Source organism: Patagioenas fasciata, chromosome 20 (genome assembly GCF_037038585.1).
Source record: "Patagioenas fasciata isolate bPatFas1 chromosome 20, bPatFas1.hap1, whole genome shotgun sequence".
In the NCBI taxonomy this organism is placed as follows: domain Eukaryota; kingdom Metazoa; phylum Chordata; class Aves; order Columbiformes; family Columbidae; genus Patagioenas; species Patagioenas fasciata.
This window is the reverse complement of record NC_092539.1, coordinates 7,467,263-7,494,023: the sequence shown is the minus strand read 5'-3', so window position 1 is coordinate 7,494,023 and position 26,761 is coordinate 7,467,263. Positions and strand designations below refer to the sequence as shown.

Here is a 26,761-nt window from a genome sequence, read left to right as displayed (position 1 = left end):
CCCCCGGAACACCCCCCGGACCCCCTCCGGAGCCACCCCGGTGCAGGTGCACCCCACTCGGGCACCGAGCACGGATTCCGGTGGCAGGTTTGCAAGCTGCTGTTTGGGAGCAGCTCTGGGGTGTGATAAAGCACAACCGCTTGCAACTCGGTGCTGGGTGAGCGCTGGAGCGTGAGCAGCAGGACAAGACATGCAGCGCAGGACAGACAGGACCAAAGCTGATGCACGTCCTGTCCAGGATCTAATATGGGTCGTGGCACTCAGCTCCCTCATTCCCCCCACAATCTCAGCTAGACACCTTCTTATTAAAGACCTGTACTAAGGTGAGGTTTTTTTAGTAGAATTGTCAGACAAGTGCCCCACACCACCCCAGAGCCATCTGCATTTCAACCCTGAGTGCAGCTACTTGCTCTTTGAGAAAGCAGTGAGTGCAGGTACAGCGTGTGCCCCTCCTGCTGCTGTGCACGCAGGCGGATGGGCAGCTATGTATTATATTAAGAATTTTTAATAGATACAGCTCTAGGCAGGTGTCACCAGCTAAAAGAACAGAGTTCCAGGGAGAGCAGGAGGGAGGAGGAACCACATCTTCAGCAGCAGGCACAAGGCAGAGGCTTGACATTTCTGTAAGAGCAGCAAATTGATGTGTTGATTTGAGCTGTAGAATTGTCTAGCCAGCGAGATGGGAAGTGGCTGTGGCTCCCTGCCTCTCGGCCAAGCTGAAGCACGCTGTGCTCTCGCATGGTTTTGCTTTTGCAGAACTGTTCTTGGGTAGCGAGAGGGGACACCCTGCCATTACATTCCTGCAGCACTGCAGCTCTGGCACCCCACTCCTTGGGCAGATTTTGTGCAGAATTAGGAGGGAGATGGTTTGCTCGTGGTAGGAAAATCCTGTGTCACTTCCAGACCACTGAACCCACTGGAGATGATGCTAGGGGGGTCTAATGTCTATGGCAGAAGTTTTACATAGAACGTTACACAAGGCTTATCAAACCTGATTTCCAGAACTGTGAGCAGAAGAATACAGGTAAAACGGCTTAAAAAGTGAACCGGACTCCAGCCTGGGGACTTGTTTCTGGTCTTATGGGAATGATTTCACTGCTGCCTGGAGTCACGGCACAGCCAGCATGGCGGGGCTGAACAAGGACCTGGTTCTGCTGCCTGCATGGCCCCACAGCCCAGCCCAGGGAGCAGGGGGGGAACGCACATGCCTTTCCTTTAAAGGCGATATAGCCGCCGACCTCTGCCACCCCGCGGCAGTGACACTGGCAGGAGCTGGCTGTGTCCAGCTGTTCTGTGTCTGTGAGGGTGTGTGGGTGGTGATGGGGGCTGTGGGGTGATGCAGCTGCAAGTGTCAGCTCTCCCACCTCCCTGCCTGGTGCATTCCCATTGCACCCAGCCCCTGGTACCACTGGCAATTGAGCTGGCTTATAGCCAGACCTGGTGACACCCAGTGAGCCAAGCAGAGCTGGGGCAGGACACTGTGTGACCCTGGAGCAGGGGAATAGCAGGAGCAGAGCTGCTCTTACCCTGCAAGCAGGCAGAGGATGCCTCCTCACCTGCCTGCCAAGAACTGGTTAAGGGTCCAGCACATGTGCAACAGCCTCTCTCATCTCCTCCTGGGCGGGAGAGACCCCCTTTGGTACCTTCCATACTTGATAAGTTGTCCCTCCCAGGTGCACCATGTTGCAGTGGAGAAGGAGAGATGTGTCTGGTACGGAGAGCTGTGACAGCTCTTTGTTCCCTCCACAGTGAGAGACCAACCCTGTGAGTGCTCTGTCTCGGGCACAGACACATCGGTGGTCCCTGGTAGATGGTTGTCCCCCTGCCCTGAGGACAGAGCTGGTGGCTGAAACCATGCTGCAGAGTTCAGGGTGCTGAGCCTGACCTGGTGCAGATAAGGACCTGGGGTGCGATAGTGTGTGGTGGACAGCGTGATGAGCAGTGGGAGGGATCAATGCTGGTGACCGCAGGGTGTCCTTTGCTCTGCCGTTCCCTGCACAGGGGGGCACTGAGGTGACGGGGTGGTGACCAGGAACCTGTCACTGCCACTTCGAGCAGCCCTCGGGGAGGTTCCGCAAAATGTCCTCCAGGTTCTGCTTGTCAGCCCGGATCTCAGCCAAGTCACTCTCGAACGCCTCGATCTTCTCCTGCTGCCGTTCCGCCTCGCGCTGCAGCAAGCTGAGCTGGCTGGCCAGCCTGCCCGGTGCCGCCAGGCGCAGCCACAGCCGCTCCAGCTCCAGTCGCCCAGCGCTCAGCACTGGCTCCACCTGCGCTGCTTGCTCCAGGTTGCCTGGGCAAGGGGAGAGGACATGGGTCATTGGCAGGAGAGGCTCTGAACATGCTCCAGGGCTTTGACCCTCAGCACCAGGAAAACTGGAGGGGAGTGGGTGCAGTGGGGCATGGAGGCATTGCAGCTTCTCAGTGATTGCAAATAAGCGAATAGCTCTGAGGCTCCAGGCAGGTCTCTCAGGCAGACCTGAGCCTGGGCAGGTCTCTCTCTTACAGATGGGTGGCAATTTCCACCCCTTTGCAAAATTTCTCAAACGCAGGAGTCCCAGAGTGCTCAGAAATGTACTCAGATGATCAAAGCAGAAGGAGCTGGTGCAAAACCAACCAGCAGCAGGGAGTGAACCCACCCCATCACCTCCAAAGGGACTGAACCCTTGACACAGCCCTGCTCCTCCTGGAGATGCCAAGGGACATGAGTGTCCCTGCATCAGGTGTGAGCCCACACATTCAGCAAGACCCAATTTATTCTGCACAAGGGCTTTCCTCAAGACATGAGCCCTCAAGACGCTTTGCTAAAACCCTGAGCGATCTCAGCCAAAGGACATCCAGCTCAGCCTGGATGGTGAGCAAACAGGAGACCCATCACCAGTGAGCAGGAGAGCCCTGGACCCCGACAGCCTGGCCCTTCCCCAGGTCCCTGCACCCTACTCCTGCCCAGGTCCACACACCCCGTTCCCCCCAGGTCTCACCTAGGCTGCTCAGCAGGTTGTTCAGGGTCTCGATGTCTGAGATGAGTGAGCCCCGGGCTTCCTGGAGACTTTTTGCCATCTGACTCACCTCTGTCCCCACCTTTGAACACAGGCAGACACCCAGATCAGAGACATCATTCACCCTTGGTTGGATGGGAGAAGGGAGAGCATCCCAGGAGTGTCCCCAAAGCATTCCCCATACACTGGAGCCCAAAAGCCACGTTGCTCCCTATGCTTTGAGCTGCAGGCAAATCCCCTTCCAGGCTGGAGAGGACATGAGCTGCCCAAGGGGACCCGACTCACCTGATGCGTTTCCTCCAGGTCCCCCCTGAGTTTCTCAGCCACATGCTCCTGCCGTGAGAGCTCCCGCTGGGTGTCATTGGCATGCACGGCGAGCTGGCTGGCGTGCTTGCGGGTCTGCTTGCCCTCCTGCAGCACAGCCTGTGCCCTCTGCAAAGGGACAGAGATGGGTACAGTCACCTGGGGACATGCAGGCAGCATGGGCTCCCTGCACCCCACATCCCTCCGCTTGGACCTTTGCATTCTCTCCAGAGACTTGCTCAGCCTCCTCAGCCTTCCTCCGAGCTGTGGTGGAGATGGACAAGGAGTTTCCCAGCATCTTCTCTGCCTGTTTAATCTTCCTCTGAGCCTCCACCATCGTCCTGTCCCGCACAAGTGTCATCCTCCTGCTCAGGGCAGCGTGGCCCTTCCTGTGTCCCAGCACCTTCTTCATGCCTGCAGGGACAACCTGACTGTCACCCTACTGGCTCTTTCTCCTGATGACATCCAGAGCCAGAGTGGTGAGAGCTGAGCTGTGGCCGGAGATGCTGTAGCTGGTAGCTTTTACCTTCCAAGCTGGCCAGGAGGGACTCCGTGTCGGAGAGCACAGCTTTTCCACGTGTGATGGCCGAGGTGGCCGTGCTGTGGGCAGAGCCAGCCCGGTCCCGCAGCTGGGGAGAGAAAAGCAGGAGTGAGGCTGGGAAGGAGGAAAAGAGCTGCACCCAGCTGGGCAATGTGGGTCCCAGCCTGCTCCCACTCGTCAGGTGAGCTCCTTGGGCGATCTGGGATCCTAAGTGGAGATCTCTGCTGAAACTCCCTGGTGGACAGCATGGTTCCTCTGATAGCTGCAGCAGCAGGGATGGGGCTCACCCACCCCCTGTGCCCTGGGTGGGAGGCAGGAGAGGGATACACCCAGCGTGCCCACAGCTCTGTCTGGAACAGGGGGTCTCCCCATCACTTATTTTGCAGGGACACCCCACGCAAGTGAGCAGCAGTTACCTGCTCAAAGTCACGAGTCCTCCGCAGCTCCTGGCGCAATCCAGCTGCCAGAGCACGGGATGCCTCGACAGCCTGCCGAGCTGACGGCTCCTGCGCCTGCACTGCCTTCTCCAGCACTGCCAACTCCTGTGCCAGGGCTGCAGCCTGCGCCGGCAGCGTCTGCTGTGGATCAGGGGTGCCAAAGGCTCCATCAGAGCATCGCCCAGCACGGGAGGCAGTGCTGCCCAGCGGGTGAAACAGGGGGTAGGGATGCAAAGAGGAGTGTGGATGCTGCTCACCTGCCCCAGCGCAGCCATCTGCAGAAGCTTCTCAGCCATGTCTGCGTTCACCTGCTGCACAGCTGCCAACACTTTCCTGGCCTCCACTGCCACCTCCACCACACCAGCACCCAGCTCCTCCCGTGCCCGCTGGATCTCCTCGTACCTACACGGACAGGACGCCATGGTCACCCAGGGCCCTCCGAACCCCTGAAGGCTGGAGATGATGGCTTGGGAACTGGCCCTTGGACATGGATGTAGGGGGAAACGTTGGGCATGAAACACCCCCAGCATGCAGCACCCTGGCTCTCTGCTTTGCAACACTGTGGTACAATGAGTTTGACAGGACTCAGTCATGTCCCTGTTGGTCAGGTGTCAAACCAACACGATGAAGTCCTGTAACAGGGACCTGGCCAGAGGCAAGGGGCTGTGGTGCCCTGCCAGCCCCTCATTTCTGCCAGCCCCCCATTTCTGCCAGCCCCTCACCCGGCCTCCAGCTCCTGCTGCGTCTCCCACGTCGTGTTCTCTTCCAGCAAGCTCCGCAGAAGCTGGGAGCTGGTGTTGGAGGCTCGCAGCGCTCTCCCGACCACCGCCTCCACCCGCGCCACCACGTCCTCATGGCTGCAGGGACAAGGACACCCAGAGAGATGATACTAAGATTAGCCTCCTGGGAAAGGAGCAGCCATCCCACAGCCCCAGCCAGGATGGGACCAGGCAGGGTCAGGCTGAGGCGGACTCTCAGCAATGGGGACTGCAAAGCCCAGGCTCCGGGCTTCTGCATCTCCATCCATCACTGCCAGGGAAAGGAAGGGACTTGCAGCTGTACCTCTGGGCCAACTCCCGTGCCTCCAGCGCCCGGTGGCTCCAGTTCGTGGGCTGCTGAGGGATTTCTGGGGGAATCTCCTTGAAATGCAAACAGTGGCAGTGAGACCCCAGCGGGGAGCAGGGACCCCTGGACCCCACTAGCCCAACACTAGTGAGAACCTCCCAAAGTACTGGAAGAGGTTTGCAAACAGGAGAGAGCAAGGGAAATACAGGGTATTTCAAAAAGATGAATCCAATTGTTTAATAATACTGCTTTGGGTCCACCTTTTGGAACATGCTGTAGCTGTGTGACTCAGCTGCAATGAGGGCTATACCCATATGGACCCCAGGCTTTCCCACCCACCCGCTGTGCTGGTCACATCCCACCCCACCAGTCCTGCACATCCTTCCCAGGATGGCCACCAGCTCCCCAGGAGCCCAGGGCTAGCAGGAGCCCGCACCGTGGTAGCCAGGGTGTCCGCAGCATGCAGGATCTCCCGCTGTGCCGACCGCAGCGTGGCCCTGATCTCCGACAGCAGGATGCAGGTCTTGGGGGGTCCGTGGCCGGAGCAGCCTATGGCCTGGCTGGCATTGCTGAGCTGGCCCTGCATGGTGCCCAGCGCCCCTGCCAGCCGCCCCACCTGCGCCAGGAGGGTGACCCGGGCACCTGCGAGCAGCACAAGTGGGTTCTTGTTGCCCACAGAGGTGCTTGGGGCTCCCCACTTGCCTGTGGGCTGCCCTGTGCCCCAGCAACCCCCTTATGCCTGCTAATGGAAGGGGATGACAGTCCCTCATGGGTGCTCAGGAGGGACCCAGGGGTGCAGCACCCCAAGGACATCCCATGATGCTCAGTCGCCAGTAATGCCCATCACCGACTGCTCCAGAATGTCATGTGTCCAAGCTGTCCTACACAAAACAGCATGGCCATCCCCACCCTCTCCATCTCGGTCACCCCATCACCCCTGCTGAGCCCAGCGCTGACCTGGGTCCTCCTTGTACCCACCCAGCATGTCACCCTGTGGGAGCAGGGTGTCCCCAGAGGGGTGACGTGGGGCTCCCCACATGCCGGAGGGAAAGGGTGTCCCCTGTACCGTGCAGGAGGTGAGCACTGGGCAGCCCGTCTCCCCGGGGCGCATCTCGCAGCATGGGGGACTGGCCCAGGCGGGTGTCACAGCCTGGTTTTTGCAGCTGTTCCTCCATCTCCTGCAGCCTGGCCTTCAGCTGGTCAGCCTGTGGGTGAGATGGGAAGGACACAGTGGGACATTGAGGCAGCACAGCCGCCAGGTCACTGTGCTCACCTCAGCAGGACACGGGCTGTACCTCGTCCTTCACCAGCCCGTAGCAGGCGGGACATTGCTGGCAGCGGGAGCTCGGCGGGTCGAGGAAGAAGTTGGCCTGGCACTGGTCACACTTGTAGCCCACGAAGCCGGAGCGGCAGAGGCAGGTGCTGTTCTCGTGGCACTGCAGGGTGACGGAGCCCAGCGGGGAGCAATTGCAGGCTGCAACGGTGACAGGAAGGTGTCACACCACACCTGCCAGCCCTGGTTTTAGGTCCAAGGTGCAGTCCTCATCCCCAGTACCTCGGCATCCTCTGGCAGAGAAGCCAAAGAAGCCATGGCGGCATCGGTTGCATCGCTTCCCCGTGACGCCCGGCTGGCAGGAGCACTGTCCTGTCACTGCGTGGCACCCGCTGTCCTGTGACCCCATGGGATGGCACTGGCAGCTGGCACCGAGAGATGGAGGGTGATGAGTGATGCAGAGACCAGAGCCAGGGTGTCCCCTCGCAGCCCCCACGTACCTCTGGCACCCCACGGTGGGCTGCAGGCCGTGGTAGCCGGGCTGGCACACCCCGCAGGTCCTGCCTGTCACATGTGGGAGGCAGTGGCACTGCCCCGTGCTGGGATCGCATTCCTCCGGCTCCAGGATCGAACCATCGGGGTTGCAATCACAAGCTACAGGAGACAAAATACAGGGTGTTTCAAAAGGCTGTTTGGGATGAATTCAAACTATCATCTCAATGTCCATAGAGCAGGTGGAGGGAACACAGAGGATTTATAAAAAGGTTACTAAAACCTGGTAACTCATTAAACCATTCGTAAATTTTTGTGTAATTGTAGCATGTTGCCATTCTGAAATATACTGCTTTGAAACTGGGTCTGTCTTTTTGAAACACCCTGCGCTGCTGACGTCCCAGCACAGGGCTGGCAGATGGGACCATGGGAATGGGGTGCTGGGGCTGAGCCCCCAAAATGTGGAGAGCTGTGTGCCTCCCATCAAACAGGGCTCTGAGAGGCTGAGCCCTGACAGACTGGGGTATCTCCAGGGAAGGATGGCAGCGGAGGGAGCGGAGAAAAGCCATTCCTGAGCATTGGGGGCCAACCCAGACCATCCATCAGCCGCTAAACCTGGTGGGCATCCCCTGTCCACACCCGCCTGCACTGCCAGGAGGATTTTGGCTGCAGTGGGATCCAGAGGACCAGGACCAGCCCCTGGGGCCGTACGTACGTGCACACTTCCCAGCAGGGCTGGGAGCCAGCGCGTCCCCGTAGAAGCCTGAACGACACCTCTCGCAGTGCTCGCCCGTCGTGTTGTACAGGCAGCGCAGGCACCGGCCGGACACGGGGTCACAGTTCCCCACGGCGTTGGGATCCACGTTCCCATGACACTGGCAGGGGACACAGGAGCGCACGGGGCCCCTCTGCCCCAGGGGGTCCCCAAAAAACCCATCATCACAGAGCTCGCAGCGTTTTCCTGCAGAAGGCGAAAAGGTGGGGAGGGTCTGGCTGTGGCAGCGCTGCCCACGGCTCCCTCAGCCACCCACCCCCAGCCTCACCTCTCTGGCCGGGGGGACAGTGGGTGCAAACCACCTCCCCACTGCCTGGAACCTGGGTGCAGGCTGAGTGGTCGGGGCAGGGGCACGGTTTGCAATCATCAAAGCGCCCGATGAAGGGGTTGCCATAAAAGCCGGGGCTGCAGCGCTCGCAGGAGGGACCTTCGGTATTGTGCAAGCACTGGCAGTGTCCTGCGAGGAGGAAAACACAGCTGAGGGGCTGCAAAACCCCAGTGCGGAATAACAGCTGGGACCACAGCGGGGATGGAGAGCCAAGAGCTGAGTGTGGCACACTGGGTGCTGAGAGGGATGCAGAGCTCCAGCTAAGGGTTCATGCTGGGATTGCATGTCCCCGACCAAGACTTGTAATGTTTTCCTTCCTTGTCCCATCTTTGCCGACAGGAGGAGGTTTTGGAGAGGACAGGGGGGCCCCAGCGCCAGCCCCACGCTCCCCCGCGCTGCGCACGGAGCCTGTCGGCGCCTGCGATAATCGACAACACATTTCTCGGCGACGAGAAGTATCATTTCCAGCCTGTCACAGAAAACACAAGCAGCTGGCCGGCACCCAGCAGGGAGCGAGCGTCTCCTTGCGAGCCGAGCCAGTGAGTCACAGCCTTCCAAAATCAGCTGGGAGGATGAGGAGGAGGAAGGATGCTCAAGAAGCCTCCCACCTCCAGGCGGATGCTGTTTGACTGGAGAGAGAGAGAGAGAAGGAGCCAGGGGGAGGATTCTTCTCCATTATTTGTGGGGTTGTGCAGGAGGGAATGGGTATTTTTCCATTTTCCAGACGATGGAAAAGAAAGGAAAAGCAGGTGGCAGGAAAGAGTGGAAAAATAAACAAAAGGAAGCATGCGGGCTGGCTCGGGCTGGCACCACCCACACTGGGACATCAAACGCCTGGCTCCGTCCCGGGGACTGTGGAGTTGGTGGTGCCAGCCTGGGCTTCATGGGATGAGGGTGAGTTTGCAGAGTTTCTGCAATCCTGCTGCTCTTCCTCAACCAAAGTCATCCAGACACTTTGCCTGGCAAGAGCGGGGAGCACCAACACCCCGCGAACCACCCCTGACACGGCCACACTGCCCTGAAGACTTTGGTTCTTCTTTTTCCTCCCTTCAAGCCACAGTCCCTGGTGCAATCCTGCACCTCTGAGCTGGGTCTGGAGGCACAGCAGGACCTGGGCAGGCAGCACAAGAGCCGGCTCCTCCGGTGCCTTCCCACAAGCACAGCGCTGCTGTATTTTCCTGCTCTTTTCTCTTTGCTCAGGTTCATCCCAGTTTGCAAGGGCCAGTCCTGCTCCACTCCTGGGCAGTGATGCCCTGTGAGACTTGGCCAAGCAAAACTCTCTGCCCTGACCCTTCCCTCGTTCCTCTGAGGAGAAGCACTCTTCCTTTCTCCTCCTTTAAGGTCATGAAGTACCATGAAAGATGCACCTCTTATTTCCCAGTATTATTGCATTTGCTAATTGTCTCTGCAGTTATGAACCTGGCCCCTATAACCACCCAAGCAACTCAACTTGCAAGCTTTGGGTATCGCAGCCTTGCAGATGGTTTCCAGCATCCCTCACAAACAAGCAGTGACACAGATTTGTCACTCACGCATGCAGGGGCTGGACAAGCAGAGAGGTGCCCACCTGTGAGGGGGTGGCAGTCCCCGTGCTGGTTGCAGGCGCAGGGCACGCAGGTGACGAAGGGGCTGCCGAACGGGATCTCTCGTGTGAAGCCAGGGGCACAGGACTGGCAGAACTGGCCGGTGTAGCCTGGGGGACACGTACACTCCTCCACCCAGCCCACCCGCTCCCCCAGCCCGGGGCGAGCGGACACAAGCTGGACCTGGCTCAGGGACAACCTGCCTGAGAGGGAGAGAGCGGTGTGAGGCTGTGCTCTTCATCCTGTCTGGAAATGCTCTGGACAGCCATAGGAGACCCCAAAATCAGAGAATCATGGCATAGTTTGGTTGGAATGGACCTTCAAAGCTCATCCACTCCACCCCCCTGCCATGAGCAGGGACATCTTCACCAGCTCAGGTTGCTCAGAGCCCCGTCCAGCCTGGCCTGGGATGTCTCCAGGGATGGGGCATCCACCACCTCTCTGGCCAACCTGTTCCAAAAATACCTCCTGGAGAACCCAGAGGTGTTCGCAGAGAGGAGCCAGCCTCTGCCCCAACACTCTGCCTCAATGCCTCTTATCCCTGAGAACTGTTCTGATGTCCCCAGCCCCATCCCAGCTTGCTGCCTGTGGGGACACTGCGTAAGCCACCCACCTCGCACGGGGCCGCGGTGGACGCGGAGGCGGAGGGCTGTCAGGTTGGAGAGCAGGCGCTGGAAGCTGATGGCTGACAGCGAAGGTTCTGCACCCTCCTCTGCCTCATGTAGCCTATCGGAGAAGGAACGTGGGAGGAAGGACAGGGGCAGCCTGACAGCCACACGCCGCAGGACAGCTCAGCTTCACAGCTGAGACCCGGGCACAGTGATTGGGGAACAGTTAAATCCCCGAGAGGGGCAGGGAGAGGGGCTGAACCCCCCAGCACAGGGCAGCCCAGACAAGGTCAGCCACACTGTGTCCCAAACCTAGCCGAGGCTCCCCAAAGTGCTGTGATGGTACCTGAAGGTGACAGCCTGCTTCCCGTGCTGGGGCCGGCTCTCACTGCTGGACATGGTGACCTCCATCCCCTCGCCCTCCAGCACCAGCTGGACCCAGAGCAGAGGCACCCCGTTCTCCATCCCCGTCCCATTCCCCTCTGCTCCCAGCAGCAGGGACAGGAGCTGCCCATAACTGAGACGTTGGTTCTGCAGGAACTTCTCTGGGAGAGGAGAGAGAAGCAAAGTCCGTAGAACACAGACGTGACCCTGTGCAGGGCCCCACCAGCATCACCAGAAGCCACAGTCACCTTCCCAGAGCTTCAACCTGCTCTCCTGGGGTCCCAGCCTACTGTTCAAATATCCCCCGCTGCTATGTGTTATCAAAGCATGCTCAGCTCTGGGATGGAGCCCAGCACCTCATGCACCAGCTTAGAGGTGAGATGTTCCACGCAGGGGTCCCCACGGCAAAGCAGGACCCCAGGGACCCAGCACACACGATACCTGGTGCAAGAAAATCCACTGGTTCCTCCCCATCCCACTCGGTGACGATCTCCCCTCCAGCCCAGCGCAGTGGCAGGTCCGCGGTGCCCGGTGCTGTGGCCGCCCAGCCCTCCAGCCCTGTATACATCACACAGCAGTGGTGCATGTGCAAAGGGACCAGCGAGTCCCCAGCAGCCCAGCACCAACTTTTGGGGGCTCTGTCCTTCCCCCCAAGACTCTCCGGGGTCTTTTAAAGTGCTTTGTAACACCCTGGTCCACTCGGGCTCTGCGCTCTCATGTGCTGGTGAGTGGCCCTGGCCATCCCATCTGTTTATTTGCTTAGATTTGCAGGAAATTATTATCTTTAAACTTTTGCCCCCCTGCCTGTGCTGCAATTCCAGCATTTCTGTGGGCTGAAAGGACAGGAAGCCCAGGGAGAGATGGGGTGAAATTGCATTAAGTTGGTTTAGTTCGGAAATCAGTTAAAGTCTCCCCTGACTCCCCAGGGTCAGATATTTCTTCCAACCTTGGGCAGCTGTAGGACAAACTCCTGGAAATCTCTCCCTGGGTCTCAAGAGGGCTGCACTCGATTATCAAATCATCCCAAATTTGGATTCTTTCACCCAGCACAGGAAACTTTCAGCCGATGCAGCTCAGCTGCAGGTTTGGGGGTGCTCTGGGGAAGGGGAGCTGTGGGAGGGCGGGTGGCTCAGCCTCTTGCAACCCAACCCAGAGCTCTGCCAAGCCTGTCCCTAAAGGAGCAGCCCTAACTGGCTGCGTGAAGGGTGGAAAAAGGACTCGGTTTAAAGCTTGGCTCTGTTTCAAGGCCATGGAAGACATTTCAGCAGCACAGGAACTGGCAGCAGGATTTAAAGGCAACCAGGATAAACCTGCGTCTGGCGTGTTCGTCTCCACCTGCTCGCTGCTCTGTGCACCCCATCGGGGTGCAGGCGAGTGATGTACACGTGTAATGGATGCCTGGACCCTGCTGGGGGGCAGGCAGGGGTCCCGGTGAGCGGGGCTGCGGCGGGGGCTGCAGTGTGTGCCCGCAGCCGGGGCTGCACACGTCGGGCTGTGCGGCAGATGGCAGGGTTTCCCTGAACATCCCGCACACATCCAGCTCTGCCACGCACAGCCCTAGGCAAGAGCACCCCATCCTGCACCCACGGCTCCTGTCTGCTCTGCCCCATCCCAGCTGAGGGTGGGGAGAGGAGGGAAGAAGGGGGAAAGTTCCCACCAGGCTACATCCTTTTGTTTTTTATCTTTCTGTGCTGATTTTTAGTGCTCCTGCAGTCCCTGGTGTGATGGGATGACAGTGCCTGGCCCCACAGTTCTCCCTGAGCACGCACAGCCCTGGGAGCAGATCAGCATGGAGGGATGCCATGGGGAGCCAGGGAGAGCCTGTCCCCACAGAACTGGGGCCAAAAGCAGATATTTAACAGCAAAATAGAGGCAAGCCAGAGAAATCACCACCAGTCAAGTCCCAAAGGGGGATGCTCAGCCCCAAAGTAGGATGCTCAGCCCCAGCCTTCCCAAACTGCTGGAGTTTTCTGGCTGGAGTTGGTGCAGCTGTGCTCTCTGTTCCACCCAGGGTTGGGGGTCAGTACCTTGGCTGAAGTCGGAGCGGATGTGGGTCACCTCGTAGCCGTCTGCCGCTGCGCAGGCAGTGGAGTGGCCGTAGCAGAAGCAGCTGGTGCAGCCAGCAGGGTTGTGGGGCTGCAGGTTGAACCAGCCTGGCTGGCACCTGGGCGTGGGGAGGAAACAGGACAACATGGCATGGGGCAGGCAGAGCCATGGGGGACCACAGTGGCATCCCAGGGGGACACTGGTGTCAGCTTTGAGTGCTCCAGAGGGATGTGGCCCCCCAGCCTCACCACCTGTGGCCTCTGTGGGGAGTGACCCTACGGGATTCCCACCACAAAGCTCCTACGAGGGGTCATATGCAGGGGCTGAGGAAGCAGCAGTGCCCCATAGACATGAAGACACCTGCCCAGCACTGATCGCAGCCTGGAAAGGGACAGCGCTCCCATCCCCAGCCTGGCACTGCCATCATTACCTGTTGCACAGGTGCCCCTCCACCCTCTCCTTGCAGGTGCAATGCCCTGTGTTGGGGTCGCAGGTGCCCACGCTGCCCGCGGGGTCGCAGGCGCAGGGTCTGGATGGGGAGACACGAAGGCAGGAGTTGACCCCCAGTCCTGTCCCGCTGTCCCTGCGCAGGGCCGGGCTCCTCCTCACCTGCAGCCGCCCTCGCTCAGGCTGTGGTACCCGTCCTTGCAGCGCTCGCACTTCCAGCCCGTCACGTTGGCTTTGCACAGGCAGGTCCCCGAGCTGTCACACTGGGGGTGCAGAGACCCTGCAGGGACCCCGGCCAGCCCTGAGGCTCAACTCCAGCAGGGAAAATACATGGTGGGGAGGTGGGGAGCCCCTGGGTGAGGGAGAACTGACCAAAACCATCCCTCCCAGCCATAGCAAGGGCAGGGGATTGCACGGCAGCCCCACGCACCTGCGGGGTGGCAGTGGCAGGGCTGGCAGGCTGCCTGCGGCTCCCAGCGATAGTAGTTCTGCCGGCAGCGCTCGCAGTGCGGCCCGGCAGTGTTGTCGCGGCAGTTTCGGCAGTGGCCCCCGTGCCCGCTGCGGCGGTACAGCTCCCGGTCAAAGAAGCACTCGTCCGAGCGGCCGCTGCAGTTGCAAGCTATGGGTGGAGGCAGGAGGGATGCTCAGCACCCAGGAGGCACAGGGGATAAAGCACCCTCCTGGGGGGTGGATGAGCCAGAGTGGCTGCTTGGCTCAGCAGTGTGAGCTTTCGGCAATGCCTCTGCCATTGAAAGTGGAGATGGGTGCCGCACCATGCACAGAGCAGATGGCTGCACTCATGGGGTAAGGAAATTCTGAGGGTGCCAGAGCACTGGAACAGGCTGCCCAGAGAGGTTGGGTTGAACTGGATGGTCTCCAGAGGTCACTTCAACCCCAGCCATTCTGTGATCTGTGAAGTCCTGGGGGATCCTCGAGGTGACGCTGTGAAGGGGGAACCTGGGGTGCAAATCCTCCCTGCCTGCCCAAAGCAACCTTACAAAATGGAGCAGGAGCTTTCTTCCTGCACAAGGAGGGCAGGAGCTGTCGGATGAGCCAATGCAGCATCACCACAACCTGTTGGGGCTGATCACACACCATAACCATGGACCCAGGCCATCGATACTCACACAGACACTCATTGGCGGCCTCGGCAGTGCCACGAGCCCAGGGCCGGTCCTGGTAGAAGGGCTGGCAGCGTTCGCAGTCGGTGCCGGTCGTGTTGTGCTGGCACACACAAACCAGCTGCCCGGCCTCATCCTGTGCACATTCACTGGCGTGGCCATTGCATTTGCACCTGCAGTGAGATCCTGGTGTGTGGGGGCTCTCCTGGGGTGGCCATAGGGCAAGAAATGCAGCTTGGGCTGTGCTGGCATTGAGGCCACCTGCCATGTCCCCCAGGTGCTCCTGGCCTGGCCAGCTGGGAGGTCACACGCTGAGGGTGGCCCATGTGAGATGCTAACCAACTCCAGCTGCTGGGGCTTTGGGGATGAGACGATAGCAGTGGGGTCTGCTGGCCAGCTGGGAGCAGCCCCAGCCCTGCTGCCCGGGGGAAGCAGCTCTCACCAGGACAGAGAGATTTCCCAACCCCCCAGCCTGGGAAGGGCATGTGCACCTCCCTTAGGGGCTGAGCATCTTGCTTTGGGGCCAAGCATCCCCTTTTGGGGCTGACTGATGGTGGGTGCCACCATTGTCTCTGTCCCACATCAGTTCCCCATCCCATGGGCAGCTGTTTCGGCTCCTTTGGCCATGGCCATACCAACTCCAAACTCCTCCACCAGCCTCCATGGCTTTGGGGCATCTCTCTGCTGGCCCCCCAGGACCCTCTTTTGCTGTTCCCAGAGAACAAGCAGAGCTACAGGAGGAGCAACATGAGCCCCAGTGCCTTCAGAAGCCATCGGGATGGGAGGGGGCAAAGCAAATACAGCTGGTGGCAAATAGAGAGAGCCTGGGGAGAAAAAAAACTCCTTTGGCACAACTTAAAGGGCTTCAGGTTTCATCACCCATCTCTGCATGCTCAGCTCTGGCTTACAGATGGAGGAAGCTACATCTGAGTGGTTTGCCCCAAAAATGAACTTTAAACAAGACCGAGGTGCGGAGCAGCTGCCCCAAATCCCAGCCCCACAGCCCCAGAAAGGTTCCCCCCACTCTGCCCTCACCCTGGATCCCGCTGCCTCTCACCTGCCGCCCACAGAGAAGTCTGAGATGGCGTAGTAGTATGACTGCAGCACCTTGGGGTCCTTGAAGATGTCATCCCCAAATGTGTTGAGCCGGTTCAAGGAGATGAGCAGGTCGGTGACAGTCACCCACTCCTGCAGGGGACATGGGGAAAGCACCTTGGGCAGGGGTCCAGGCCACCAGCTCCCAAATGAGATGCATCCTGCACCTTTTCTTACAGGGATTCAGGGCATCACGGACGCATTTACCCCCCTCCCACCCCGCAGCACCTGCAGCGCGGGACTCCCGTCAAAATTGTAGGCGCTTGGCCGTCCCTCAAGGGTGGAGAAGGCCACGTTGCCCCCACTCAGCGGGGAGATGTCGCTGAATTCGTCTGTGCAGAAAGCCACTTGCTCGTCCTCCCCGGGCCGCAGGTAGTGCCGCAGCCGCTTCCCGTAGGTCTTCTCGCAGGACGCGCTGTAGAACTGGAAGGGGACCCACGGCCCCTCGGCGCGGCTGCGCTTGTAGATGGCGAAACTCTCGGGGCGGCTGGTGTGAAACTTCAGCCGCACGTAGGTGATCTCGTAGGCTTTGCCTGGGGACAGACCCGCCACCCTGTCACCTTCTCCCTGCCACCATGGGCACCGCAGCCTGCGCCAGGGCTGAAATTATCCCCCATGGCATGGGTGCATGGGCAAGAAGCCACTGCAAAACCTGGCTCTAACCAGCCATAATTAGGTTCCCAGCACTGAGCAGCATCCCTGGAGCAGTGGTACCACAGGGAGGTGGGAAGGGTCAAGGGCAGACCCTTCCCATGGATGAGCCGTGTGCCACGACCCAGCATCACTGCTGTCTTTGCCGGGATGAAGACAAAGAGAGGCCACCAGTCCCCAGAGTGGCTGGCGGAGCTCTGAAAGCGCTTGAAAGAATTAGCAAAAAAAAGGAAGAAAGAAAACACCAAAGTGAACATCAGAAACGTTTAATTGCCAGAGATGAAGGACCAGCTCAAAGACTGGATTGCTCCATAACAACGCCGCTCCTCACAGCGCAAAACAATTAGCTGCAAGGTTTTGGCTTTATTTGAAAAGATAATGAGTTGGGAATGTTAGAGGGGTTATTCCGGGACTAGGAAAACAAGCCTTTAATTGGGCCCATATGAATACTGTCGCATATGTGCTGCGACTTTGCTGCGGGGGAGCCGAAGCAACCGGGCTACCGGCACTGGGAAAAGCAGCTGCCTCCCATCAGGGATGCGGGGAGCACCCGGGTCGGGGACAGACCCGCTCACGGCCCACCCAGAGGCGGCAAGGGGCTGCAACCGGGCTGTCCCACCACCACCGCACTCCCTTGTGCCCCCCGCCCCCCAATTCACCTCCCTCTGGGGCTCTTCCAGGCTGGGGACAGTGGGGGACCCTGCACCCTGCGGTGAGGGGGATGCCGGCAGGCGCCAGTTCCCAGACAGCACCATCCCGGGTGGGATGGCTACCAAAACACCGAGGTCAGGGCTGTCACCTCCCGGAGCAGTTTCCTCTGGGAGAGGAAGGGAGCTCGGTGCTGTGTCAATAAACAGCCCCTGCCCCAAGCGGCCCCGGCAAGGGGAGGGGACGGATGGGATGGGGGAGCCCAAGTGGTGCCTCCAGCTGGGGTGGAGGAGATGCAAAGCTGTGGGGAATCGTCCCCAGGGAGCGTGTGCTGTTCCCAGACAGGCCTTTGAATCGGCCAAATTCTGCTTAGAAAAAAAAATCCAGAAAATAACCCAGGGTGGTTGTCTCCTTTTTGCTGCTCGGGAGGGTGTGACATGGCCCAAAGTCGGGCGTGCAGTGGGATGGGGACACCAGGAGGGTGGACAGGGGTGTTGAGCGATGGCACCAGGACCCCTGGGCTGCTCTCCCAGATGTGCTGTCCTCTGAACAAAGTGTTCACCCACCTCTTGCAGAGCCCAAACCACAGCCTGGACCACACCAGAGCCACCTCCGGCCACCTCAACCTCAGCTCCCGGAGCCTGCTGCAGGCTCGCATCCCACAGGAAAATCAGAGTCAGAGCCACAGATGCATTTACTGCCTAATCCAGACACCCTGACATGAGCCACTGGCATCCAGAGCTACCCAAGGAGCCCTGGTAGCTGTTGCCTTTGCCAGCCCACGGATGTTTCGAGTTCCTCCCTGACATCTGACAGGGTAAATGCAATGACCATGGGCACTCAGGATTATCGATCCGCTCTGAGTCTGACACACTGTAATGGCATGGCTGAAACCTCACCGAAAAGAACGATTTTAAAGGAGGATAATCTAATTAACGCCAATCAACAGCATGCAGGTAAACACAGGTCTTGTCCAACTCACTCAATATCTTACTTAATAAGCTCCCCAGGTAACCACGCTGGAGAACCTACAAGACGTCTGACTGAGCAAGATGAGCAGGCTGGCAGGGACACTCTACATGGGTTGAAAATCCTGTTTACTCAGCAGAGCTCAGGAGTGAGAACTTGTCCTGGGCCACGTCCTGGGACCTGCAGGGGCCAGCTGGGCTTTTCCTCCATAACCCAAGCAAAAGCATTAAGGTTGCAATAAAAAGGTCTGCAGCTGGGACAAGAACAGAGGCCGGTGTCTATGAGAAAGGTCAGACAGCAATGCCTCAGGCACCAACATGGCACTTCATAGCATGGCAGGTTACATGAGCCTTACATTTGCAGGGGGATGCTCCGACTCAGAAAGGGACACATGGCCCAGAGCCGAAGATGAATTGGTGCAACAGTGTGGCCTCAAATTTGTTAACGGGAGGCAAACAGAAGCAGGCTGGAAGTCACCTGTCAGTGTAGGGGGGACACTCTGGCCACCAGAGGAACTGGTGGTGGCTTGCTCAGCCCTGTAGGTTGTATTCGGGAATACAACAAAGGAATTTGGGGGTGATGTGACAACCTGCGTGAGATGGGCAAGAGGGGCAGATTCCCCCACACGGGGCTGGCAGGCTCCTCCAGCATCGCTTCTCATGCCCAGCAGGGAGCACAGCCTGGGGACAAGGACCAGATGTCGTCCTGCTCGCAGGGGGCTGGGAAAGCGGCGACCTCTGCTCAGCCTGGCAGCTCCCGAGTCCCTGCCAGGGCAGGCATGGACCCTCCACTGTCACCCTGGCCACCGCATCCCACCGGCACGGCTCTGTGCCACACCAGCTCGCCAGCTCTGATCACAGCCCTTCCGCTACCCCACTTTGGCATCCAGATGGCAGGAGACAGCAGAGAATGGAGATTTTACAGCAGGATAGCCAGGATAGTTCAGACAGCAGGAAAACGTTAAAAATCGTTTTTAAAATGCTAGGCGTACCCCATGGGTTTAAATACCCTCCAAGCAAGCGGGTTGCACGGTATTTAAAATGTAGGCGGTTGTATCCCAGCTGGGGCTGCACAGTGTGTGCAGAGCTCTGCCCCTCTTTGTACCAGGCTTCCTCAGCAATGCATGGAGGTGAAATGGCATAGGTTTGGCACCCCCAGTGCTCACCCAGTGCAAAGGTCTCATGGGGAGGGTCTGTGCCTCCCCCCACCTTATTCCTGCTCCAAAAAACTTGCATGATCGGTAAAAAGCAGCCGTGGGGGAGCAGGGAAAACGGGCACCCCATGCACAACTGGTCGGACGTGGCAGAGGCGGGTGCAGCCACCAGCATCCTCACCCCACAAGGGACCAGGGCTGATGGATAGGGCATTCCCAAGTCCTTTCAGTGATCTACCCACAACACTTCACAAAGGGCACCTTCCTCCTTGCACCCCCTAAAAGCCCTGTGGAGGGTCCTGCCTTTAACCCCAAAGCAGCACCAAGAGCTGCAGGACCATCCATCCCGCAGCCATGCACTCCGATCTCCATGCACCCACCACCAATTTCCATCACCAGCATTGCAGGGGGGAACCCACCAGCACTTACCCAAATGAAGGGTGATGTTGACAGAGTTGGGGTGCTGGATGCCGAAAGCCATGGACTGGCTCTGCCACCAAGTGCTCTCCTCCTGGCTGTGGAAGTCAGTGAGGAAGGAAGCGTTGTGGTGGCGCCGGGGGTCAGTGGCATCGCAGCGGTGGCACAGGGCGCTAGTGTGGCGGGCGCCCATCTGCAGGCAGTAGTCCTCAGGGGGGGAACCGCATGTGTTGGTGGCCTGGACGGCCCGGCCAAAGGCAGCGTTCTCGAAGACGGGCATGCAGCGGCGGGGCTGGCCCTGGGGGTCCCAGCAGGAGGATGAGCCCCCCGTCCCCAGCCCCAGCAGGAGCAGCAGCCAGAGCACGGGTGGCCGTGCCATGCCGGGGCTCTCCTGGCCGGGCTCTGAGCCTCCTCGGGATGGTACAGCAGGAGCAGGAGGGACGGGATGGGATGGAACGGGATGGGATGGGACGTGTCCCCCTGCTTGGCACCTCCTCTCGCTCCGAGGTCCATCTTGTGGAAGCTGCTGGGAATGTCGAAAGCTTCGCGTGTGAGCCGGGACTGCAGGATTTGGAATTCCTCCAGGCCACCCTGGTCCGCAGAACAGGGGGCTGGGCAGGATGGGACCCCTCTGGTGGGCGGCACCCCATCTCTGTTGCTTCGGGGATGGGGGGGTTTGCACCTTCAGCTGTGTGGGTGGAATCGAGCTCATTCGTTTCTCAGCCCCAGGGATGAGTTTGTGGTGATACACAGCCCACATGTGGGTTTTTCCCTTAAATTAGTGGCAGTCACCACTTTTATCACAGCCCCCAAAATCAAGAGTGGGCATGGGGGAAAGACTTTGGAGCAGATCTAGGACCACCTTCTCTCCCCACACAGATTTACAGGGATCTCACTGCTCCCCCACTCATGTCAACCTGGCTGGGTCTGTGACACCCCCAATGCCTCCACACCAGAACCCACATGTGGGTGTCCTACCCCACCTGCTGCCATGGGACAGCCCAGTCCCCTGGACCAGGGCACATCCCTGTGGGGGCATCTCTATGGGGTGGTAAAGCCACATCATCACCAGACTTTATTAACAGCTTATTAACTGTAATGCTAATTACAGTCTGTGGCACGTTCCAGATTTGACCCAAAGGGACAGGAAGGTGACAGCAAATAGGGAGAGAGGTAGGCTGGCACAGTGCTGTGCTTGTGGGCAGACCCTCACCCCTGCTCTGCAGAGGGGGGCATTTGCAAAATTGGGGTGTACAGGGGAGTGCTGCCTCTGCCCCTCATGCTGCTTGGCCAAGCTGCCCACAGGAGCCCTGGAAACTTAGCTCTCATTTATAATTTAAGCTCCCTCCCTCCCCTTCCCTTCTATTCTTATTTATTTTATTCTCCTTCTCTGTGCACACTGTGGGGAGAAAGCACCGGAGGGAAGCTGTGAATCAGAGTCTTGGGCAGCGGCTCCCGCAGCAGCACTGGTTCAAAGCCACATTTCCATATATTGACCCGGGCTCTGACAGCTGGAGCCAGCTCCGCTGGGAAAGGCGGATTTCCCAGCACCGAGGAGACGTGCAGCAGCTGCCTGGGAGCGGGCAGCCAGTGGCAAACCCACTGTCAGCCTCTGAGGGGAAAGAGAAAGGTTTTCAGCTCAATAATTGCTCTCTGCATCTCTATCACCAGTGTTAAGTGGATTTGCATCCTGCAGGGATGATATTTTCCAGGTGTTTTGCTTTCCCCTTGCTACGGAGGCTGCAAGCTCTGGGCAGGAAAGACTCCCTCATGTCATGAGTTTGCCACCTCCTCCTTGGGATGTTACGCACACCCAGGAGATGATTTCGCTGTCCAGCTCATCCCTTCTTGCAGAGGGGTCCACCTTAGAGAGGGATGAGGCCACATAACCAGGTGGATTGAAGCCAAGCTGATGAGGAGGTGGGAGGTGTGAGACCCCATCTCTGCACATCACCCGCAGCCCTGGTGACCAGCAGCCGCCCTGCTGTACGTCGCAGAAAGATCAGCCAAAGGCTTGGGTTCAACCCTGTCACCTATGAGCGTCCACCAAGGGTGAGGAGAAAACCCACCACATCTAACTTCAGTCCGCAGGAAAAGGGGCAGGAGGAGCCCCAAATAAATCCCTTCTCTCTGAGAACAAGAGGCTGGATATATCTTCCCTGCACTGCAATGACTATCAGGTTTGCATGGTGGCTTCTCAGCAAAACTTCCATGCACAGATATATCACCTTGTCATGGGTCAGCTCCACCCCTGGACAGGACAAGGAAGTAAAGCTGGTGATGGGAAACCACTTGTCTTCCATGGACATGGGTGAACTTGACCAAGGGTGTCCATTAGAGCAGTCAGAGCTGTGATTTGCCCCCAGCCCCACTGGTATAGCAGGGCCCAACCTCAGCTCAAGTCCTCCGTACCTGGAGAGACTTCACCCGCTGCCTCAGGACTTTGGTCCAAGCGTGGTGGAGATGCAGTGGCCAAGGCTGCAATGACACCTCAACCTGTCATCACGGCCCAGGAGCCTTCTCCTGCCCGGGCACAGACCTGGCACCCTGCAAGGGTTAAGATCCGTGGAGGCGGTGAGGAGAAAAGTTCTTCTGATTTGCTTAATGAACGTTAATTAAGAAGACAGAAGATAGCAGATTCCTTCAGGGTAGAGATGAAAGGCCCGTTAATTAAATCTGGAGAGAGAGCGCAGGGCCGACTGATCCTCCTCCTGATCAGACCTGACAAGGCAGGAGCTGGGCAGGAGCGAGGTGTGCTGGAGCCCGCAGCCCCGTCCCCCACAGCCCAGCCGGGTTTCGACAGGGTGCTGGGGTGTGGGACCAGGTGCCACCACCCACTTACCTGCCTCCACTGCCCGTGGGGCTGAGGGGGGTCCCATCCCGTGGGGCTGGGGTGAGACCTGGGTCAGTGCCCCTGTGCCCCTGCACACACCGGGTTTCCAGTGGAGTCTTCCCCAGAAGGGGTCATGGAATCACAGAGTACTTTTGATCAGAAGAGATTCTCAAGATCGTCAAGTCCAACCGTTAACCCAACCCTGGCATTACCCCATGTCCCTGAGAACCTCATTTCCGCGTCTGTTCAACCCCTCCAGGGATGGTGACTCCACCACTGCCCTGGGCAGCCTGTTCCAATGCCCAGCATCTTTTTCTGGAAATAAATTGTTCCTGCTATACAATCTAAACCTCCCCTGGTGCAACTTGTGGCCATTTCCTCTCATCCTAACACTCGTTACTTGGGAGAAGAGACCTACACCCTCTATGGTACAATCTCTTTTCAGGTAGTTGCAGAGAGCAATAAGGTCTCCCCTCAGCCTCCTTTTCTCCAAGATAAACACCCCCAGATCCCTCAACCACTACTCACCCTCCCGATGCTTCACAAGGGATGAGCTTCCCTTGCTGTAGCACTGGGCAAGAGAAGGTGTCTGTGTTGGCCGGCTCCATCCTGAGGAAGAGGAGAGTAGGTTGGGTCACCCAGCTGGGTGGTTTGCCCAAGGTCCCACCACCAAAGCTTGGGCATGGCTTAAACAGGAGCAGGTCAGAAAGGCACTGGGTACCACCTTGTGCTGCTACATCCCCATGCCAGGATGTCTCCAGGACCAGCTGTGCCCCTCTGAGACAGACCCCTCCTTCCTGCTCCCCATCCCCAGGTTTTGGGACACATGCTGCCTCTTCCTCCTGGAAAGGTGCTTTGCCAAAAAGGGCTTTTTCTGCCCGTAGCCGACACCTCAGGAGGCTGTCGCACACAAACGGGATTCTGCCAGCATCCTGATGCCTCCCCGACAGCTTTTAATCCAGGCTCATTTTTAAAAGCAGAGCAGCTGAGCACCCCAAATCACCCCCCCCAAAACCACAGCAGCCCTATAGCAGCCATACCCGCTCTCTTTCTCCCACCCCATCCCTCACCCCAGGATCAGAACAGGGATTAGAGACAGGTTCAGCTGCACGATGCCACCAGCATTTCAATTGATGCAGCCACCGTGCTTTGCTGCTCTGCCAGCACGCAGGGGTGTGTGAGGAGCAGGATTTTCCAGCACCGAGGGCTTTGTGTGAGGGTGATGGGGTGTCCTCCCCAAAAACAGCTGCCCCTTGGGCAGAGGGGACCAGCCAGCACTGCCCCCCCCACCTTGGTTCTGCTGACCACAGGGTGAAGACCCCATAAGTGGGAAATAGCACATGCAGTGTAAATAGCATCAGGAACATCTCTTCTGTGCGTTGGTTTATTTTGTAAACCTGAACTTTGCAAAATGTCATGAAACAGAGAAATGAGAGACCTGGGATGAGTAAATCTCTATTAGAAATTCCCCAGGACAGCAGCAGTGATGTTCTCACTCAGTGATGGCACATTACAGCCCAACCTCGTCTCGGGGAGCAGGGTCATGTGTGCCACTGATTACAGAAAGTATTTAATTAACACTGCTGTAAATACAGCGCTAGTGATGCCAACCAGCCCACATCAGGGCAGGATGCTGCCGAGCCGTGGGAAGTTTTGCCAAAGCAGATGGGAGAAAACAAGGGAGGGCAGAGAAAATCCAGCAGATTTTGCTCCCCATCTTGTCCCAGCCCTTGGGGACCTCAGGAGGGAGAGAGGAGGGTGGGACAGGGACATTGCTCCTCAAAGGGATGTCTCTTGATTAAGAGGACAAGTGGTGAAAGCCTATAATTGGGAAATGAACTCTCTGGGGACAAGTTGCTCCTGGAGCAATATCCAGGACAGCCATCACCATGCTCTCCCCTGATGCACAAAGAGCCTGGAAGACCCCATTTTAGAGCTAAACATCCTCAAATTTTCTCCTTACCTAGCAGACAGTGAAAACAAGGACGTCCCAGCTTCACTCATGCACGACCACAAGCTCATCATCTCACAGATGAGCTAAAGGACATCAGCCCAGAAATATGGGGTGACAACTGAGCCATCACTGTCCCCAGGACTCACGCTTCACCCATCTCCTCAGGGCTCAGGAGGTCAAGGACCATGAGATGAGGAAGAGCCAGGTCAGCACAAGACCAGCCAGTGCCAAGCACAGCCAAAAAGGCTCTTTCCCTGCCTGAGCTCATCAGCAGCTTAATGACACCCGCGAAAAAGCTTCACAGTCCCTAATCACTCATCATATTACGGCTGCTCACAAGTGAGGCCAACCAGTGCAAACCTCCTTGAAGCCTTTTCTAATTAACGAGCAGGAGCTTAGAGCTCTCCCAGCCCAAAAGCAGCATCCCAGATAAAACCAGCAGCATTCCCTGTCAGTCTGGGGCCTTCCTTGATAAACCCCCTTAATGGGCTTGTTAGCATCACCAGAGGCCACCTTGTTGTCTAACGAGGTGCATCTGTCTGTCTGTCCTCCCCTGCCTCCCTGCTCTGGCTGGGGAGAAGTCCGTCCATCCATCCATCCATCCATCCATCCATCCATCCATCCATCCATCCATCTGTCCCCACCGTGGCAGGAGCCATGGGATGTGCCCAGCATCACTGTCCCTAACCCTGCGCTGGGTCCATGGACGTGTCCCCTGGGTACCCCAGCCCTGAGCGTCCCCCTTCACCAGGCGGGTGGGTGACAGCTGAGCAGCAGCAGATGCCACCAGATGGTCTCTCCAACTGGAGACCCGGCTAAACCGATAACCGGGAGGGCGCTGGAAGCCCCTCATTTGCTAAGTGGCTCCCTGTGCCACTCTCCGGGCACTTTTCTGAGATGTGCTGAGCACTCGCAGCTCATCACAGCAATGGGCTCTTAGGGGCTTGGGCAAAGCAGACTCGGAAAGCACTTAAGGCCATCACTGTGATGAGCTGCGAGTCCTCAGGCTCTCTACTGGGGGTTACCCCTCCACAGCGACAGCCTCCTCCACAATTCCTCTCCCTCCCATCCACAAGAGCGGGTCCAATCGACTCTGTGACAAATAAGAAATTGTTGTGCTACCCTTGACTTTAAAGCAGGAGACATAACTGTCCCTCCCACCCCATAATGTCATCTACTGTGTCTTTATATACCCAAGTGTGTCTCCCCGGATCAGGGCTGGGGCTCTGATTTAATATTCTCATGGAAACCAGTGCCCTCATCCAATTACCACGGGGATTTCAGCGCAGTTAGCAGCTGAGCCGCCGGCAGCTCCCAGCGCTGGACTGAGCCCCACGGGGGACTGGACCCACGCTGATCCAGCCAGGGCCACCCCAGAAATCCTGGGAGGGTCCTGAGTTAATTTGCCACCCCCAGAGAGGTCCTGTGCCAAGGACTGGGTTAGACTGGGAAGCACTGGTGGGAACTGGGAGAGCAGAAAAGGCAGAGCATCACTCCAGGCGCAGGCAGAAAGCTCTGCGGGCAACGTCCCCGGAGATTTCCACTTAGAACGGGACTAAAATCCCTCCGTTTCATACTCAATGCCTGCTGCTTCGAATCCCCCTCCAGCCACGGAGCTGGATGCTCGCTGGTAATCCTGCATCATTTATTTTCATTGGCTGACAGGAAAAAAGTGCCATCAGAAAACCAATGGTAGCTATGCTGGCTGGCATATAAAATGTTGCTTTAATTGTGTTTTATTTGGCAATAAGAAAATAGAAGCAGCAACAAACCCTCCAGATATTTCCCCCCTCCCTCCCCCCTTTAAAATTTCAATTTGGTAATTTTATAACTATGTTTGAGATAAAGCCCAACAAAGCACATTAAAGTAAGAGAAGTGATTTATCCTTTTCAGTGGCACATGATCTTTGGACATATTTCCCAGACCATAAATATTAAGAAAGTTTGATTCTTTTCTTTTTAGAAAAAAAAGACGACTATTTTTCTTCATGTCAACTGTTATTTTTCAACAAACAAACTACTATTTTTTCCAACCCTTGTTTCCAGCCTTCTGATCTCTGAAGGCAAAACCAGGGAAGTATCGGACATCAGAAACCAAGATAACAACATCACAGAGCAGCTTCACACTCCCCAGCCCAGGCGCAACCATCACCCCGTGTCCTGCTGCGATTTTACACTTTCAAGGACATTTTCATTCGTGGGCAGGTTAGGAGAGTGACTTCGGCACTCTTCATCCACTTCCCAAAGAAATGGCATAATTGATTTACTATTGAAATTGGAGGAAGGGCCAGGAGACTCACACTCTGCCTCTCCCGATGCTGGGTGGGAGCTGGCCGTGATTTGGGGTTTCCCTGACTTTTTCCCAGCATCTCCACCAAGCCGGGAGGATGAAACCTTCCAAACTGCCACGACATTTAGAAACCAACCCCCTCCCATTAATACATAACCCTGAGAATTTCTCTGTGCCACCTGGAGTAAAAAACTCTGAGCCTTGACTAACAAGCCCAGCTCAGCTCACCCACCTGGCTGAGCATCCTGAGCATCCTTCGGGTATCACTGTGCATTTATTTGCTGGATGAAACCTCGACTCGCACCCGGTGTGGCAGAGATGCCTTCGGAGCCCGGGATGCAGTGTGTGGTGC

At 57.8% G+C, this 26,761-nt stretch overlaps 1 protein-coding gene across 2 annotated transcripts; it reads right to left on the bottom strand.

Annotated features, from left to right (window-relative positions):
* Positions 1-489: 489 nt before the first annotated feature.
* Positions 490-19,798, bottom strand: LAMC3 (laminin subunit gamma 3). Of its 2 annotated transcripts, none has more exons than XM_065853858.2 (28): positions 19,345-19,798; positions 15,723-16,027; positions 15,457-15,587; positions 14,406-14,572; positions 13,709-13,897; positions 13,441-13,558; positions 13,262-13,360; positions 12,813-12,949; positions 11,227-11,343; positions 10,748-10,946; positions 10,407-10,519; positions 9,778-9,996; positions 8,151-8,339; positions 7,823-8,068; positions 7,116-7,269; positions 6,898-7,040; positions 6,638-6,816; positions 6,409-6,547; positions 5,779-5,984; positions 5,340-5,416; positions 5,000-5,134; positions 4,535-4,679; positions 4,257-4,418; positions 3,826-3,928; positions 3,514-3,713; positions 3,282-3,428; positions 2,979-3,078; positions 490-2,290 (listed from the first exon to the last, which is right to left on the bottom strand). In XM_065853858.2, the coding sequence occupies exons 1-28, from the start codon at positions 19,709-19,711 to the stop codon at positions 2,040-2,042; spliced, it is 4,737 nt and encodes a 1,578-aa protein (XP_065709930.1). In that variant the 5' UTR covers positions 19,712-19,798; the 3' UTR covers positions 490-2,039. The 2 variants fall into 2 exon arrangements, with proteins under 2 accessions (XP_065709930.1, XP_071673435.1); XM_071817334.1 differs by having other exon boundaries at positions 4,257-4,415.
* Between the last annotated feature and the right edge of the window lie 6,963 nt (positions 19,799-26,761).

Coding starts and splice junctions, on each gene's coding strand:
- LAMC3 (XM_065853858.2), bottom strand. CDS start 19,711: ATGGCACGGCCACCCGTGCTCTGGCTGCTGCTCCTGCTGGGGCTGGGG. Junction 14,573..15,456: donor GACTTCTCTGTGGGCGGCAG/GTGAGAGGCAGC, acceptor ATCTCACTGCAG/GTGCAAATGCAATGGCCACG. Junction 3,079..3,281: donor ACCTGGAGGAAACGCATCAG/GTGAGTCGGGTC, acceptor CTGTGTTCAAAG/GTGGGGACAGAGGTGAGTCA.